Source organism: Enhydra lutris, unplaced genomic scaffold, assembly GCF_002288905.1.
Source record: "Enhydra lutris kenyoni isolate GAN:26980312 unplaced genomic scaffold, ASM228890v2 scaffoldscaffold59, whole genome shotgun sequence".
Taxonomy (NCBI): domain Eukaryota; kingdom Metazoa; phylum Chordata; class Mammalia; order Carnivora; family Mustelidae; genus Enhydra; species Enhydra lutris.
The window spans coordinates 5,287,689-5,306,785 of NW_019154143.1; the positions used below are offsets into that span (position 1 = coordinate 5,287,689).

Genomic DNA, 19,097 nt, shown 5'->3' on the forward strand with positions numbered 1-19,097 from the left:
CCATGTGGACTATCACAACCCACAAACATGCCAGATTCATTCATCCAACAGGTATTTACTGAGCAAGGACAAGGCACCATCCTAAGCCCTGGGGACCCAGCAGGGAACCAGACAGACCACCAGGCCCTTCCACACCTCAGAGCCCAGCCAGGATCTTTTCAGCCCCCTTTCCCAGTATCCCGTCTCTCTGGTCAACCCTGAGCATCTTCCCAGGCCCAGCTCACAGGGAACTCCTCTGCAGAGCCATTCCCGACCCTCGCCTCCCCACATTCCTTACGTGAATCCGGTATTTTCTGATCTCTATTCCCCCTGCACTTCATACAAAACCATTGCTGCATCCATCCCACTGCTTGCGTGTGTCTCCTCGAACAAAGAATAAACACCCCTGGGGGCACCTGGGTGGCTCAGTGGGTTAAGACTCTGCCTTTGGCTCAGGTCATGATCTCAGGGTCCTGGGATCGAGCCCCACATCGGGCTCTCTGCTCAGCAGGGAGCCTGCTTCCCCCTCTCTCTCTGCCTGCCTCTCTGCCTACTTAGATCTCTGTCTGTCAAATAAATAAATAAAATCTTAAAAAAAAAAAAAAGAACACCCCTGAAACAGGAAATGTGTTTGCTTTTACAGTAGGTTTTCTCTTATCACAAAATCTAACAGTGTTTAACAATGCTTAGAGGCATAAGTTGGATGTGAATAAATGATCTGAATGTACTAAAATGATATTTGATTTACTCCGCTCTGCATGGAAGATCCTATGAGAGTTGCTCAAAAACGCACTTCAGAGTGTCCCCTGTGACCATATAAGACGAAGAATTTTGTTTATCAGATTGGTTGCCTTATCTCAGGCTATGCCTAATAATTGTGAAGGGCACCCTTTCAGATGATACGAGCTTACAGACACCAAATCCTTCGGGAAGAGGAAAATAAGTAAGAACTTCAAGTCCCAACACACAATCTATTTCTTTGATTCTGTTTCAGCGATGTTACCACACCACGTGCGTGGGTCTGAATGTTGCCTGAACGTAACCGCTGTGTTCTCTAGTCTGTCTTCAGATGCCTACATTTTCAGTCTGGAATATTGCCTCAGTAAAAAAATGCCTGGCACCCGTTTCTGCTCCCGAATGACCTCACCTGGGGTGATGGCTTTGTGGGTTCATGTCTGTCTGTGAAGCAGCCGCAGCCTGCCAGAGCCTGCAGGACGGAGGCCAGGACGGTTGGAGACAGAGGGGAAAGTGGCGCCGGGGGAAGTGTCCTGTCAGCCACGATGGGCTGGTAGATGGTGAGGAAGTTATTATCAATATTTGCTGGTGCCTCGAGGCGTCGATGGTACAGACCAGGACTGGCACCCATTTCCTATTAGGGCCAGAGAATAAATACTGTCGGCTTTGCGGGCCTCATGATCCGCGTCACTTCTCAACTCTGCCTCTGGGGAAGGAAAGCAGCATAGACAAAAAGCAAATAAATGGATGTCTTTGTGTAAATCAAGCATAACTTGATTTACGGACACGGAATTTTGAGTTTCATGAAATGTGCCCGTGTCACTAAATACTATTCTTCTTTTGATATTTGCCAACCATTAGAAAATGTAGAAATAAGTCATAGCTCACAAGCTAGAAAAAAAAGCCATGGGCTGGATTCAGTCTGTGGGGTGCAGTTTGCTGACCTCTGGTGTGAACCACAGAAGGTGGCATCTGTCTAGACGACAGGTGACCCGTGGAGCCTGCTGAGGCTATGCTAGTGGTGTTAGAAGAAGCATTCCGGAATATTCAAATCATATTAGCAGCGTTAGAGAGCTACATCAGCTCTTGGAAATTTAACTGTTTTCTGTGGAAATAATTGTGCTCCTCACGTGCCTTGTTCCTTTGCCCTGAGTTGAGTTTTCCACTGGGAGCATGAGGTTCCCCACCTGTGAGAGAAGGCCAGGCTGATACCAGTCAGCATCTACGGGCTCCAGGAAGAGGGTAAACGAGCCCAGGTGGAGAATCTCAGAGAGCCAAAAATCACAGTCAATCACTTCTCATCCTGCAATAGAGCTCTTCAGGTCAAGACTTCAAGCTTCGTTCTGCAAGGAGAAGGGGGATTAGGAGAAGATTCTCCCTTCATTGCGACCCCCAGACAGAGGGGAAGAATCAGAGAAGGAACCATTCAAGTGTTGTTAGTTTCCACCTGCTTCCCCCAGCTCCGAGCAAGCAGAGGACGTCAGGACCAGAAGTCTTTGCTTCCGGGGGACTCGTTGTCCCAAGGCAGAGGTGAGGGAGAAGTAAAAGCAGAACTTCAAAGCTATGGGAACGATCGTTGTTAATCTCCTTGTGTGGAGCTAAGTTTCCCACCAGGTTATGACTGTATCAGGTCCTCTCCTCTAGTTTTCTCAAGTTGTTGAGTGTTTTGTGCTTTCAGACTGAAGTACTGGGCAGTTTTCTGTTTCAGATCCACCTCCTCCAAGAAGTCTTCCTTGGTTTCCTACCCTGAACTGGAAAATATAAATCTTTCCTTCCTTTGAATTCCTGCAGTAATTTATCTGTATCAACCTCAAGGTTTTTGATACATATTTTTCATATTATATTTATCTTCAGACCCACTTGCTGAAAGAAGCAAGTTCTCTGAATCCTCCCTGTGCAACATGCATTGCTTATCAGGGCGCCTCACTCCAAGTAGACACTAAATGGTTAGCTACCACTTGGATAAAAGAAAAAAAAATCCAACACATTGACAAACTAATTCACCTATAGCAGCGCGGTTCAATAGAATTTTCTGCTGTGATGGAAGTGTTTTATATCTGTGCTGTCCACGGCAGTAGCCACTAGCCACACGTGGCTACAGACCACCTAAAATATGGCTAGCATGACTAGGGAGATGAAGCTCAATTTTTTCGATCTTAATTACTTTAGATTTAAATAGACACATGTAACTCATGGCTATCTTATTGGACAGCAGAGGTCTATACAACAATAATTAACCAATTGTGTGTGTGAATGGATTGTTTATTTGGGGCAGTGATCAGATGCCACAGACATTGTGTAGAAACCCTAGTGGGATGATTGGATGTCCTACTTTCCAAGGAACATAAAGATGCCGATCCTTACATTCTGTGGAGTGAGGTCCGTTAGAGACAGACGTTAAACCATAAACAAAGCGGAAAGGTTAGGTTTATGTTATATTAGCAGGAAACATGTGCCATGGAAAAGAAAAAAAAAAGAAACACAGAAAATGTAGAGTAAGATAAGGTGAGCTGAGAGTATCTGGTGGGTGGTGAAAATAGGCTGCATCAAGAAGGTGAGGTCTGGGGCGCCTGAGTGGCTCAGTTGGTGAAGCATCCGCCTTTGGCTCAGGTCATGGTCCCAGGGTTCCTGGGATCGAGTCCTGCACTGGGCTCCTTACTCAACAGGGAGTCTGCTTCTCCCTCTGCCCACTGCTCCCCCTGCTTGTGCTCTCTCTCTTCTCTGACAAATAAATAAAATCTTTAAAAAAGAAAAAAAAAACTGAGGTCTGAACTCGGACTACAGGAAGGGGCAGAGTGACAAAGGAACTGAACCCCGCAGAGCCCAGTGGCGGTTCTGGATCATGGACTGAACCCCTGCCACATGGTCACAGAGAAAATGAGCCTGGAGGGGCCCTGAGGAGGGAGGTCAGTTTTTGGTGGGTTTTGTTAACAAAGCTTTGATTGGTATTTCCAGAACCATCTTGTGAAGTTAAAAATGAAAACTAAGTGGCAAGCCGCTTTGTTCTGCTCTTTACCGCAATGAGTTTCTGGAAACCACGCTGGAAAACACAACAGTAAAAAACCAACCTTATTCCTCCACCTCTTTGTCCAGCCTGTGTTTCCCAACTTTTTCCCTCAGTGTCAATACCAAGCGCTAGGGAAAGCTGCGTGCCAACTGGATTTGCTCGGAGGCTGTGGAAACTGCAGAAGCAGGGTCTGAAGTTAAAATGAAGATTGCTGAGAAGGGCAGTAGGAGAGCCGAGGTGCCCCGTGGCCCCCTGAGGTGGGGCAGCAGTGAAATGGGGGTTTGGAGGGGAGCACCCAAGGCGGCATCAGAAGGACCAGCACAGAGCCTGCCAGACGCAAGGGAACTGTGTAAGTCTCGACACTGGGTGTGACCTGCGCTCTGGTGTCCCAGCACCTGGACAACAGCCAGAGCTGACAGACACAACCACGAGGCAAGGCCCACAGAGAAAGCCTAATCAGCCGCACAGTATGAGACCGGGGATGCGAGACCCGGGACTCTGTAACCCAGACTGCTTGCTCTTCCCCGCAAGCCCACGGAAATCAGGGTGGAAATCCTTTTCAATCAAATACAGTAAGAGTTTCGTTCAAGGGCCAGAGGTAGAGTCTGTGAAATATTTCAGAAGAAGATCCATTAAGGGCTCCGAAGCATCAAGTTGAAATCCTTTGTTGCTTAGAAAGTGGGAGAATCCGCAGACCATTCGAACTTGTATTTTTCAAAGCACCATTGTCAAGTACGTTAGCGCCGACATCCTTAGGCATGTAGAGGGCCTGCTCGCTGGTGATTCTCCGGGAGCTGTTTCAGTGCTCCCAGGGGAAGATGATGGAGTCTGGGAGTCAGAGGCAGGAAACAGTCTGGACCATACCGATGCCATGTGGCAAAACCAAAAGCCAAAGCTGCATAAGGGCTTGCCTGCAACATCTGTCATTGGGCGTGTTGAAGTGATTTTATTTCCAGCTGTGGCCTGTGACTCATTAGTGAACAGAATCAATTTAATGAGTTGTAACCTGCCTTTTTTTTTTTTTTTTTTTTTTAGATAACTGATTTATTGTCTGAAAATTGTGTCGGTTATTTCCTTCACATAGGCTGGGAGGAGGAGGATGCTTGTCCTTAATTCTGCTCCTTGCCACCTCCTCCAGAAAGGCCTCCCTGACTACATATAGAGTTCCCCCACATGCACATACAAACACATGCACTTACACACCCACACACGGACACACACCCTCCACTCTGTTCCATTGGGTTTACAGCACCAGGACACTTACTACTAACTGAAGTCTCCTTCCTTCCTTCCTTCCTTCCCTCCCTCCCTCCTTTCTTTCTTTCTCTCTTTCTTTCTTTCTTTCTTTCTTTCTTTCTTTCTTTCTTTCTTTCTTTCCTCTCTCCAGGTCCACCCCACTAGAATATCAGCCCCAAAAGCTCAGAGCCAAGTATCTTGATCGCTGTCTTCTTATCAGTGCCCAGAACAGTGCCTGCCACACTGTAGGTGCTCAGTTAACTCTGATTTAAATCGCACCAAGTGGTAGGCTCCCACTCTTGACTTTTAGCTGCTGTTGTTCATCGGAAACGCTGGCATCCTACTTCCCGGTTCTGCTCTGAGGGCCTGCGGCCTCAGCCTACAGGGACTCAACTCGGGCCGTGACCCGGTTCACACACCTGGATTTGACCTTTGTTCAGTGCTTCACTGTCTTCCAGCAGCTGCTGTTGTCTCTGCCAACCACCATTCAGCTTCACTGAAGCTCATTTGCACCAAATCTCCTTCAAAAATATTTTTCAGCCAATTTTAATGTACAGCTTAATAAGCTTTAACACCGAAGCTATATTGCCACAGTCAGAAACCCCCCAAAACTCCACCATGTTCTGTAGTCCCAGCCCCCTCTGCCCCTAACCCTCAGCAACCTGTGGTCTGCTCTCCATCACTTTAATTTTGTCTTTTGGAGACTGTCGCAAAACTGGATTCATATAGTATGTAACCTTTCGAGGATGGCTTCTTTGACTCATTGGTGTTCCCTCGAGATTCCTCCAAGCTGGTGCGTAGATCTGCAGAGTTCATTGCTTTTTTATTGCTGAGTGTCACTCCTCTGTATGGGTGTACCAAGGTTTGTTTAGCTGATCACCGGTGAAGCACACTTAGGTTGTTTCCGGTTTGGGGTGATTATGAATAAAGCTGCTGTAAATATTAATGTAAAGCTTTTATGTGAATGAATTTTCATCTGTCTAGGATAAATATCTAGGAGTAGGATTGTTCGATCATACCGTACCATTTTGCACTCTCCACCAGCAATGTTTGAATGCTCTAATAGCTTCACATTATCTCTAACTCTTATTATGATTATGTGTTTGTTTTTTAATTTAGTTTCTATCAAAAGTTTGTGGTCTCTCATTACAGTGTTTTTTAATGAAAAATAATAAAGTAGATTTGAAACAAATTGCATCACAGAAAACAACGCTAAATACTATTTTTTAGAAGATTTTATTTATTTGACACTGAGAGAGAGAGAAAGAGAGAGCACAAGCAGGGGGAGCAGCAAACAGAGAGGGAGAAGCAGACTCCCCGCTGAGCAGGGATTCCTGACTTGGGGCTCGATCCCAGGACCATGACCTGAGCGAAAGGCAGACTCTAAACCGACTGAGCCACCCAGGTGCTCCAGGGAAAGGGTCTGCTATTTTTATGTCAGTATGTAAGTGCACAGTCACACACATAGGTACATACTAAGTTATGGTGCAAAATGTATTTTATACTGCAGATTATGGTATAAAAAAAAATGTTTGAAAGCCACTGTTCCTACCAGAGGAAGAAGACCCAGAATGGCATTTCTGCTTGCCAATCTTCTGCTTGCTGGAGTGAGTTAGGGAGAACCTCAAAACCTTAACTAAGCTCAACTCTACAACAGGGAGAAGAAACTGAGGTCAGACTTCAAGGGTAAGGATTGAGAATGGAGTTGGGGAAAGATGGTGTCATTAGTGCCGAGAAGCAGATTTACCAGAACTCACTCCTTTGTTCTTTCATAACTGTATGTGCAAACTATCATTCAATAGCAAATTGTTGGCACTCAGTCCCTGCTGTTAATGAATGTACCATCGAAAAGAGATGTGATAGAACCACAGATATCTCTATAGGACATGTTGAAAAATGAGGGTAGATGTCGCTTTCTAAAAAATCTATTTAATGCATTATACCTCCCTAAACAATGTATTTCATGTAAAAAATAATGAGGTCATTTCCATGTGTTGGTAGGGACAACGGTGTAGAGGGACCAGGCTGACGGGAGTGTGGCTAGTTGGCATCCTGGAGAACATGCTCACAGTCCCTAAATCAGGTAGACACAGTCTTGAGAACCTGACGGTTCTGATCGTGGGTATGGTGTATATTACAAAATTCTAATAGGTCCACAAGGGAACATGTACAAAAATGTTCTTTGCAGCATTATTTGGGGACACATGAAATCAGACGCCATTTGGGTGCCCATTCCCAAGACTTGGATAGAGAAAATGTGGAGGATGAATGCCTAGAAGCACGAGAGAGCAAGCAGAAGCCATGGGATTTGACAATATCAGAAGTATCGTACACAGAGAAGACCAAGCAGTAGGATGGGATACAGAGAGCACTTAAAATAAATTAAAACCACACATATACAAAACAATAATACAAATTTTGCTGGAACACACACAAACCAAAAGTACCCATTAAGCATCAAGAGAGGGAGAGAAACAAAAATAGGCAGGTAGAAATAAAAAACAATGAAAAATTTTTAGGAGAGCCTAGAAGGTTTTCCAGGCTGGTGGAGTGATTCTTAAAGTTCTGACCTGAAGAGATCTCAGTGGCTGTTGGGTTTGTGTTGTTATATTGTGCAATTTGTGTAATATCATGCTGTTTGTTTAATATAATCCTTATGTAGCTAGTTTATTGAGCCTCTTTATCACCCAAAAGGACCTCAAGTAGCCCAGTATCCATTCCAGCAGCTCCCAGAAGCTGTTCTCAAAAGAGGCTTCCCATCAACATGCCTGTCTCGTTCATGGCTTGGTTTTGCACACTCTCTCTCTCTCTGGAGAATGTTCTGTGTTCACCCTACTCAAAGTCGCCGAAAGCAGGAAAGGTTCTGATGGGTCACCTGAGCCAATATCCAGCGTGGTGTCCCCTATCAGACAGAATTCTTCAATCAGGCCTCTTCATAGGCCACTGGTCCTCCCTATGGATGGCCTTTGGCTCAGGCAAGGATCCTTAACCTAAACAGATTACAGGATAGAAGTTTTAGGATTATAAAACAAACCATGACCTTTCCTTCTTTGTCTTTCTCTTTTTATTTTTTTTCATTCCTTTCTTTCTTTCTTCTCACTCTCCCTCTCCCTCCCTCCCTGCCCCCTTCCAACTTTCCCTCCTTTTTTTTTTAAGATTTTATTTATTTATTCAACAGAGAGAGATCACAAGTAGGCAAAGCAACAGGCAGAGAGAGAGGGGGAAGCAGGCTCCCTGCTGAGCAGAGAGCCCGATGTGGGACTGGATCCCAGGACCCTGAGATCATGACCTGAGCCGAAGGCAGAGGCTTAACCCACCCAGGCGCCCCCCCCACCCCGTTTCTTCCTTTTCAATAAGGAAGTTTGAGGATGCTTTTCTCAGGAGAGAGGAGTGTTGTGAGTCTTCCCGGCACTTCACAATGTCAAACCTGACTGCCGTGTGGAACGTGCCCTAGACAGGTTTGGCACATGGCTGTGAAACCCAAGGATCAGAGGGATTGGACTGTAGACGGACTAGACTGTCCCCCCACACATGGCCAGGTCAGAAGGTCACTCACTACAGCGTGAGGACAATGGGCTGTGGAGTCAGTTCGTGTCTAGGGAGTGTCCAGACACTGCCAACTTCTCAGGGTTTAACAGGCCCCATGACGGCCCCCCGCAGGGAATGCTTGTGCAGTTACGCGTGGTGCGGTGCTTCAGACACAATACGCGCCCCACATGGTCTGGGGGCGTGGGTTCCTCCCGTACCTGCCGCGTGTTGGACGTGTCAGCGCGGAGCACGCAGCCTGGGTGTGAGTGCACCAGCAGCTCCAGGCATCAGCTCTTGTCTGCCTGCGGCTGGCCCAAACCTATTTAAACCAGATTTTCTCCACTCTTTCCCATCAAAAATAATTGCTTCTGAATGTATTCTTTTCTTTTTCTTCCCTTCTCTTGAGAATTATAGCTAGTGGGTCAGAACTGGAAAGCAGAGAGCATGGGAGTCACTGAGGCAAAGGAAGGGAGTATCAACAGCCAAACTTCTGCAGAAAAATGGACTGGCTTCAAGGTCAGAGAAATGACCTCTATGTGTTTGCAGCAATCATGCCTGTCTTCTATCTAAAGCTACGTCCATTTCCCACCCTGCACTCCAGCCTTATATTTTAGTGGATCAGTTGGGTAGAATTCAACTCTGCTTGACATTATTGCAAATGCCTGACCCCCTGACAATTTTGTTAAAATTTCTCCTATGGACCTGGCGATTCACAGACCTGTACCCCTGGGGATAAAAAGATATTATATGTTTTAAAAAAATAAAACTTAAATTAAAAAAAAAAAAAAAAAATTTCTCCTATGGAAAAATGTATTTCACTGGTGCTAAAACTGTATGACCATTCTGAAAACCCTAGGTTAGCACCTTTGGAAAACAAGTGGATCCTCTCTTAAACCAATTTATAGGCATACCCTTTACTTGCTGAAATGATGTCATCGAGCCAAGGCATCAATAACACTGTGTGTGTCCAATTTCTTTTCCTGTTTTCACAGTAATGGGAGCTTCGGTCTGGAAGAAATGAGAGCTCTTGGCACCGCAGAGCCTGCCATCTGTGTGTGGGGGGCGGCGAGAGCCTGGAGAGTCCCAGCAGAGGCTCTGGGAAGTCACATCCTTCACCCAGTAAAAAGGTTAGCAGAAAATATTTCCACAGAGTATGGGACAGAATGTTCTCCCCTATTCTATTTTTATTGGACATGAATTGCATTTATTAATTAAGGCACATGTACCTTAAAAATGAATGAAAAAATGTGTATCAACTGAATTGAAAACAAAAGCTTTCACCACACACACACACACACACACACACACACACACACACAAGGTTTTGTGACAAAAGGAAACAAAATGAATGAATTAAATACTAAAGGAAAAGACTGGCTTGTTGCTGAGGGTGGAAGTGTGTCCTGCATTTTTAGATGAAGCAGAAATAAAAGGCCAGAGTCTTAAAAAAATCTACTCTAGTCCATCTTTCAAAATTAAAAATCAACTCTCACTTTGCTAGATGTTTGCCACTGAAATTTAACCTCTTGTGTTGGTGCTCATAAACTGAAAAATATAGAGATCAGAAATTTGGTAGGAAACTGAATGCTGAACGTCTACTTAAAAAAAAAAGGCAAGCAGCCTAAAATGTCAAATGACCAAGTAAAATGTTTACAAGGCAACATTTTAATTCAAGCACTTGTAAGTAGGAGTTGAAATGAATGGATGCATTAATGAATGGATGCATGTTGAAAAAAAGGTAGCAGATTCGCTACAACAGAAAGTAAAACTTCATAACAAGACTAGAAAGTGATTTTTATTATTTTGGTAACGGTGTCAGGTTATAGGTAATTACAGATACAGAATGTTTTTAACCTGGTCAATCACATGGTAAAAGATACACGTTAACCTTGTGTCGCCAAAATGTATTCAGTTATAAGCATGTATGACAGTAGCTCTCTAAGTGTTAAAAGCATCGGTGATAAAATACAAAAATAGGAAAAGGTTAAATAAAAAGTTATCAATGAGCTATAAACATCTACTAAAATAACACACAGCGTGTCATAGCTAAAAACATACAAATTCGTATAAAAGCCATGCAACTATTTGATCTAATATAGATCTACTATGGAAATATTAAGGCCGTAATAGTATTTCACAGGTGAAGGCTAAGTTCTGAGACATGAAAGCTTTCAGAGGGGGGGAGAAAAAAAAGCTTTCAGATAACCCATAAAACAAACCTGAGACATCTTTTTGTTTGGAAAAAAGTCATCTTCTTGCAAAGTCAAAGCTTCAGTATATAAAGGAATTATTTAAGGAACAATATACTTTAACTGTTACCATAACCTGGAGAGTAGATATTCTGACTACAATAGCGACCAGCAAATACATTCTTTGTCTGGAAGAAATATAATAAGGTTTTCTGATTAGACCAGTAGCTGGATTACTGTAGCCTCCAAGTTTGGTTATTTGTATTTGTTTGTTTTGGGTTTCGTTTTCCTTCCTTTAACTAGACTGTAAAATAGAGAATAACCAAGTTGCATTTAAATAAGCCAGGGAGCCTCCAGGAGCCTGCCTCTCTTCCTCCTTCTCCGTTGCCATTAGTCCCAGCCGAACTGAGCCTACATCTGTACAAACAGATTATAGCACATCTGGACTTGGTTGACTTAATGAGGCATCCAGATTGGTACATGCTTGCTCTTGTACCACACATGTCTCAGAGTAAGTGGGCTAGGACAGCCTAAAATCACTGTCTTGGTTCTGCTTAGGGGTAGGGGGTAACCATGTTTTAGCATAGTGGGTGACAAAAAAATTTAAATGTATTTAAATTTTTCTACAGTTTGGCTTTAGTGCCTTTAAAAAAATACTGTCACAGGTCTCCATCCTCAAGAGGTATGAGATTTTATCGATTAAAAGAATACGAAATGTTTATTCATAAAAGAATTCCAAATTACAAAATAGATCTTCTGTGTTGTAGATTTTTTTTTTAAGTATACTTGGGACTGAACGTTAGCCGGTGATACATTTTTCTAAATGTTCATATTTCAAATTTTGTGCTTCAGAGGAATTAATTTGGAATGAGTGGGGGAAAGCTTAATCATATTTCTTCTGTTTGCTTTTCCGATCTTTTTTCTCACCGCCCCTATGCAGAGCCATCAGACATGCCTCCCTTTGTAACTTTGATTAAAAGATTCCCAAAAAGCTTAATAGAATGTAAGAAGCAGTAAACTCTCAGGACATGTATACCTTCCTCTGAAAGTTCACACGCAACAGAAAGTTAAAGCTCCAACCTTCACTTCCAACTTTTGCCACCTTCCATCGTGCGTTTTTTCGTTTGGCCTTGTTTTTTTGTTTTTGCGTGTGTGTTTTAGGTTTTTGGGCTCTTTACATAAATGGAACATATATATTTCCTTCAGGCTTCATGTTTTCACAGTTAACAAAGTGAGCTGCTCACCAGGCCGGCCATCCTGAACAGCACACCTGATCTGATCAGCTCCAGTGGAACGTGATACAATCCTCAAAACAGCCTCCCAACGCTACCTTCTGATTCTGACTTTCCAAAACACAGACATGGACACTATTTTTTAAAAATCATTTAAGAAACTAGGCCTAGTATGATGGGAATTTCCCCCCTGGTTTTCTAATAAAGAGAAGATCTAGATAATTCATTGCATTTTTCCCTATTCACCAGGCAGACACAGGTTCAATTTCTCTGCCTTGCACAGGCTAACGGTCAGATTTCCAGTAACTTCAATGGAAACTCAACAATCAGAACGGCTTTAAAATTAAATTAAAATTTAAGTATGCTGAGAGTTTGGAATTATAACATATTAACAACATTGATTTTACAAGAAGATTCTAGATTGTGAATATAATTTTTAGAAAGTATGTTGTAAAGTAATAAGGACGCATCTTAGAGATCCAATTTTGAGACTTGCAGATGAGAGAATGGACTTTGCTTTACGTTAGTTTCCATGATGTCAAAATAGGCTCATTTCAAGTATTTGAGCCTAAGTTGGTTGAATTGTACTTTTTGATTGGTCTTTCTTTTGGACAGATGTACATAACTCAAACTTTTCTTAAAATAACTAATACTATTTAATAATCCAATAACTAATACATATTACTTAAGAATAATTATATATGTAAATATATTGAATAGTATTTGGTGACTTTTTTATTCTACAAGACTTACTGAAATCAGTGCTTTATGATCATACACCATAAAGCTTAGCTGGGCTGGTAAATCTTTTTTTTTTTCTCATCATTGAAATTCTGTATTTTGGCAACAGCAGAGGTATGACTTTGGCTTGGAATTTTTGACGGTTTAACAACTTACACTTCAAAATTCATGATAAATCATCGAAGCCTACTATTGAATCAACCACTATTAATTTCTTTATAAGCAAATGACCTCATGATTTATGCAAAAAAGAGAAAGCACATCAGTAGGCAAAAAGACAAATCCATCCGGAGATACTCCCTAAACTATTTTTTACGAAAGAGGTCAGAAAGGAGTTTCTGGTCTTTACCCTCTTCCCTTGTCACCCTCAATCCCGTGTCTTACACTGAAATGATTTGCCTTTGCGTAGTCAACAATATTTTCAGAAATTTTGCTGACTGTGGTTTCCTATGGAGCAGATTTCAGCGCTCAGAACGTCAGTCCTGGATCCCACCCACGAAGGTGTGGTTACTGAACCTGTTCTTCATTAGGTCATTTGTGGGTGCGCATATGTGGGTTTCAACTCCAAAGGATGCTCCCTCAAGATATTATTACCAGCACTCAATATTGTGTAAAAATTCTTTGGACCCTGTAATTCTTTGGCTCCAAAATTCTCCCAGGAGCTCCTTCATAGCTCTGCGCTGCTCTGAGCACAGGTGCGTGAAGCCCCTCATCAGTGGGTCCCTTGGTTGATACTCACTTTAGAAGCCAACTGAGAAAGTGGCACAGAGGAGCTAGAAAAGTCTACCCACCCTCCCCAACACTTGAATATTTCCAAAATTTGAGCTCACTTCTAGCTTCTCACTGGCAGCCTTCCTCGGCTTGAAACTTTTGGACAGCCCTATCGAGGAGCGCCATGGACTCTCTGAGAGTGACATTGATTCTAAATGACTTGGGTTTAATGGTCAGACCGTAATTAAAATCCATCATCGCGGGTTCGTCTGGATTGGCCTTGAAATTGCACTCGTGAGCCAGGATGGAAATGAAGAGAAACAGCTGCATCTTGGAAAGCTCTTCCCCAATGCACCGCCGTTTGCCCACTGAAAAAATCATCACGCTGCTGGCCAGGTCCTTGTCGATGAAGCCGTCCTTGTCCAAGAAGCGGCCCGGATCAAAGTCCTCTGGGTTAGGCCACTTTGCCGGGTCATGATTCACAGACCACTGGTTAACAAAAACCACCGTATCCTTGGGAATGTGGTAGCCCAAGACGGAGGCGCTGGTGGTGGTGGCATGAGGAATGGTGACAGGCACAAAGCTGGAGAAGCGCATGGCTTCGTAAAGAAAGGCCATGACGTAGGGCAGCTTGGGCTGGTCGTCCAGGCAGGGCAGCCGGTCTCTACCCACGACTTGATCCAGTTCGGCCTGGACCCGAGCCTGCACTTCAGGATACCTGTTGGGTTGTTAACACAGAAGGAGAAAGTAAGGGAGGCAAATGAATTCTTTCATCTAGGAAGCGCATGACCGTTTATTTTCATGCCATTTTCTTTATCTGAATCAGTGGTTGAGTTAACACAGCCAGCCCCCTAAAAAGAAAACAATCCCAAACAGTTTCCTACTTTCTCACTAAATTACGGGATGGGTAAACTAATAGTTCTATTTCCTGTAGCAAGCCTCACCTGGCTGATGCTCTTTTTCCAATCGTAAGTCGAAAACAGTCTTTAAGTTTTCTAGTCTGAAAAAACTCCTAACAAAGACAATTTCTCCATGAGGCACAGGAGACAGTGCCAAGGACCCACAAAACTTTCCAGGGGCCCATGAAAATGTTTTCATTTCATTCAAAATCAGGGAACAAAAAAAGGAGCTGTTAGGTCAAAGAAAATGTTTTAATACGTAATTTTAACCTAATTATCTTTATTCCAATGTAGTAATAAAATGTCACTGAAAAATCTATTATGGGGTAAGCCGTCTACAGAGGCAAGAGTACCCAGGGTCCACAAAATTCAAAAAAGCAGCCTCCAAAGCGGATCCTTTTTTCTCTCATTTCCCAGGATAATTCTAAGACATACACTGCTCTCACTTCACACAAATTGGTATCCTGATAAAGCTACACATCTTCTAAACTTAAAGGAAATTCCCAGTGTTCGATGGTAGAAACTATAATGCTTATCACTGTTGGCAATACAAATAGTACTGTCCTTTTGGAGAACAAAATCTGCGTACGAAGCAAGATGCAGAAAGGTAATCCCTCCCCAATCTTTTTTTTTTTTAAGATTTTATTTATTTATTTGACAGACAGAGATCACAAGTAGGCAGAGGCAGGCAGAGAGAGGAGGAAGCAGGCTCCCCGCTGAGCAGAGAGCCCCGATGAGGGGGTCAATCCCAGGACCCTGGGATCACGACCTGAGCTGAAGGCAGAGGCTTTAACCCACTGAGCCACCCAGGCGCCCCCCCCAATCTTTTTAAACCCAGTAATCCATGCCTAGATATGTATGTGCAGGAAACAATAGATCCAAAAATATGTAACTATAACAATAGCCGAAATTTTAAAAATGCAATCAACAGTGTTAAAAGAAGTGATCATATATAATGGGGCTATTATGACAAAAATACTAGAGAGCCATCAAAAATCACTATAATACAGTTTTTAAAAACAGGGAAATGTCCATTACAGTAAGTGAAAATGCCAGAAGTTAAAAAAAAAAGTAAATTATTATTGCATCTCTGAAAAAAAGTTAAGCATGTATGGTATGAAATTACGGTTGATTTAAAAAACTACCTCATGAACATCATACTTCAGGGGTCTGCAAACCTTTTCATGAAAGGCCAGATAGTAAGTATTTAAGGCTTTGCCAATCAAACCCCTGTCACAACTATTCAGCTCTGCCTTGTGCTGTGAAGGCAGCCATAGAGAATACATAAACGAATGGGCATGGTTGTATTTTGCTAAGAAACTTACATATAAAAATGTGCAGTGTAATTTGCTAACCTCCGTCATACTGTCTTTTCACTAAAAAGAAGAAAAACGTATTCATCAGCTATATTGAATTGAAAGTGACTCCAAAATTGTTTTATTTACTTATGCTGCCCAATTCAGTTTCTGATTTAAAAAAGAGAGAGAGAGCAGTTTCAAAAGATGATATGCTTATGGAGGGACATAGAAGACCTATCGATCTCCTTTTGGGATGTCTTCTTCCCAATCTGTTATCGACTTCTTTGTATTTGATTTCTGCTCATTGCCCATATGTGTTTCTGGGCTCTTAATACTGAAATGCAATGTTAAAAATACAAAAAATTCAGTTTATAAAAGTACTTGCACCTGATCTGAGGTTGGAGGATTCTAATAAGAAAAGAAACAGTCTTTGCCTTCCAATGTCTGGATTGCCAGCAAATTCAGCATCCCCCCCCACCCCCCCGCCCGGGGCTCCCTTCTGCGCCAAGAAATGGCACAACCAGGACTTCAGGTATCTCAAGGCAACCACGATGTGCCTTGAGTGAGCCATCTGTCCCGGAGCAGCGGCAGGCTGCTATGTTAAATGTATAATTTATGTATAAATTTCAGATAAACAATGGTTAATCTTTTAGCAAGAGCATGTCCTGCGTGAATTTTATATTTTATTACCAGCAACCCGTTTGCTTCCTGCGTGTAGAGCTTCCCAGAGCTCTGCGACCGTAATCCAGGTGGACACTGCCGATCAGTCTGCCCACCGAGCCGCGCCCGGGGACCAGAGAAGTGCGTCCGCAGGCGCCTCGTGGATGCCCCGTTTGCCCTCCCGGACGCCGCTCTGCGCTCAGTAAAAGTGACTGCTTCTGCGGTTTTTTAACTCGGGTACTTTAAACACAACTAGCGCGGCGGTTTCATATACCCAGCACAACCTGCTAGTTTCTGGCCGCCTTCCTAAAGCTTCCGTGCCGGGTAAGCGCTGGCGGGGCTCCCTGTGCCCGGGAACAAAGCCCGGACGCGCGGCTGGCGGGCAGCGCGGGGACTGGGCGACCTGTGCTCTGCGCCGGGGACCGGCCGGGCCAAGGAGCTGCTGTGTTTATTGAACGTATCCCCCGTTACCCTTTCTTTCGGAACCGTGCCGATTTTGCTTCTGTTGTGCCAAGGAGGCAGAGATCAGGACTGCTCTGAGGACACTTAGAAGATCCTGCCTTTCAGGCGGCTCTCACAATTCTGTCCCCACTTGAAGGGGTAGCGAGAGACAAGATCAAAGCCCGGGTCGGTCGGGGCCCGGCTGCGTAGGGTGCGCGCACGGTCTCCGAGATCTCAGCTTGGAGAGGTGCGGACCTGGCGCGGAACCCCAAACCCTGGGCGTTGGTCGCGCCCTCAGCATATTCCAGCCCCACTCCGCCCTTTACAGGGGAGGAAAGGCCCGGCCCTGGAGGCTTTACCTGGTGAAAAGGATGAGCAGCCACTGCAGCGCCGTGGAGAGCGTGTCCTGGCTGGCGCCGAAGATGTCGGTGACAGTGGCCGGCACGTACTCCAGGTCCAGCCGCGCGCCGCCGTAGTCCGAGCCCTCCGCCGCCGCCTCGGTTTCCGCCGAGAGGATGCAGGCGTCCATCATGTCGCGCGGGGCGGCCCCGGGCTGCAGGCTTTCGCGGTGCCTCAGGAACTTGTCGAGGACGAAGTTGCTGAAGTTGCGGTTGACCTGCTGGAACTCGCGGAAGGCGGTGCGCACCGGGTTGGGAAAGCGCTGCAGCCAGGGCAGCACGTCCACCAGGCTGCCCGCGCCCACCGTGCGCCCGAACTCCTCGTTGTGGCTGAGCAGCTCGCGGAACTCGGCGTCGTCGTGGCTGTAGCGGCAGCCGAAGCACACGGCGCTCATGACGTTGGCCACGGCCACCACGGTCAGCGGCCGCGGGTCGAGGAAGGCGCCACCCGCGCTGCCGCGCACCAGCAGCGCCACCAGCTCGCGAGCCTCGCCCAGCACGTGGCCCTCGAGGACTCGCCGGCTGCGCGGCTGGCGCGTGGAGAAGGCCCGCATGGTGCTGTGCGCCGCGCGCCGCTGCACCTTCCAGCGCGGGGAGTACTGGCCGAAAGCCAGGCTGCGGCCGCCGGACACCACACGAAAGGAGGCGAAGCGCGGCCGATCGGCGAAGGCGGCGCCCTGCTGCACCAGCGCCTGGCGGATGGCGCGCTCGCCGTTCAGCACCACCACCGGGCAGTTGCCCAGGCGGATCTGAAAGACGTCGCCGTAGCGCCGCGCCAGGCGCGCGAACGAGAGGTGCGGCGCCGGGCCGATCGCCGCCGCGTTTCCGATCAGCGGCCACGCGAACGGGCCTGGCGGCGCGGACCCCGGCTGTCGCCGCCGCCGCCTCAGCAGCCACTGGCCCACGTGCACTGCGGCCAGCACCGAAAGGAGCAGCAGGAGCGTGGTCTGCTGGGACGACAGCGCGCTCGGCTGCAGGCGAGGGTCGGGGCCGAGGCTGGTGGCCATGTCGGAGAGAGATGGACGGAGGAGTGTCGCTCAGGTGTGCGGAGGAAGGAGCCGGCGCCCTGCGCCCCTACCCCTGGCGTCTGGCTACGCTGCGCTGTTGGGAAGGAGGAGGTGGCGCGTAGGTCAGCTTAGGGCGCGCGCACTGGGCAAGCAGCAGAGGACGCTTCTTCCCGGCCCAAACCCCTTCCCCTAAGGAGAAGGGAAAGAGCGTGTCTCCATCTCTCTGTGCCCCGAACTCTCCGTCCCCACCTCAACCCCCAGCGGCGTAACGGTTCCCAGCAATTCGGGGACAACCCGGAGGGCATCGAGACGGAGGCGCTCTCGGTGCCTACCACCCTGGCCCGGCAAGGTCGCGGGAAAGCAGCGCCGCGGAGAACTGACCTGCGAGGTGGCGCGGTTTCCTGCGGCACGGGATGCACGGCTCCGAAACAGGGCTGGGGCCTTTGTGGAGGGCAAGAGGTCTCCAGGAAATCGGAGACCTCGCCGGGACACCTGCTGCTCTGAGAGCTTGAGCACCCACTCAGGAGCCTCTAGGCGTCGTCCGAGCCAGGGGCTCTGGGACTGGGATGCGGACCGAGAAGGATCCCTCCTTTGCGGATCGCCGCTATACCTGGGGCCTCTGCAAAGCGGGGTTTTCTCACAGAGTGCGGACTGAGACTGGGGGGTCAACCAATGCAGTCAATTCCCATCCCTCAGGACCCCCGCGTGTCTCCGACAGCTGGTGTCGCAGAGGCGTGGCCCGTTTGCGCAGTCACTCCAGAGCTGAAACGTGCCATCCCGCCCGACTTTTAAGGTCTGCATCCCGCGGGTGGACCTGGCGGGGCGGGGCTTGCGGGGGGCGGGGCGCCGGGGAGGTTCCAGCGGCTCAGACCCCTAACCCGCATCGCTGTGCTCCCGTGGTCACGCAAGGCGGCCGCGATTCTCCCGACGGCCTTGGCACAGTGACTGTCTGCTTTGCCAGAGCTGCGGTGTGAGCTTCCCGTTTGCCGGAAAACCACTCTTAATCAGTCCCTCCCCAGCGAAGCCGCAGTTTCCC

General features: G+C 46.5%; 1 protein-coding gene across 2 annotated transcripts; it reads right to left on the bottom strand.

Annotated features, from left to right (window-relative positions):
• Positions 1-10,270: 10,270 nt before the first annotated feature.
• LOC111158468 (cytochrome P450 1B1-like) lies at positions 10,271-18,863 on the bottom strand. 2 transcript variants are annotated; one of them, XM_022520502.1, is made up of 3 exons: positions 18,443-18,863; positions 17,016-18,155; positions 10,271-14,076 (listed from the first exon to the last, which is right to left on the bottom strand). In XM_022520502.1, the coding sequence occupies exons 2-3, from the start codon at positions 18,059-18,061 to the stop codon at positions 13,488-13,490; spliced, it is 1,635 nt and encodes a 544-aa protein (XP_022376210.1). In that variant the 5' UTR covers positions 18,062-18,155; positions 18,443-18,863; the 3' UTR covers positions 10,271-13,487. The 2 variants fall into 2 exon arrangements, with proteins under 2 accessions (XP_022376210.1, XP_022376211.1); XM_022520503.1 differs by having other exon boundaries at positions 17,016-18,250.
• Between the last annotated feature and the right edge of the window lie 234 nt (positions 18,864-19,097).

Bases quoted from the DNA above. Each gene is read 5' to 3' on its own strand.
- LOC111158468 (XM_022520502.1), bottom strand. From the start codon at position 18,061: ATGGCCACCAGCCTCGGCCCCGACCCTCGCCTGCAGCCGAGCGCGCTG. The intron at 14,077-17,015 runs GTAAAGCCTCCA...ACAACCCAACAG, and splicing joins CTGCTCATCCTTTTCACCAG to GTATCCTGAAGTGCAGGCTC.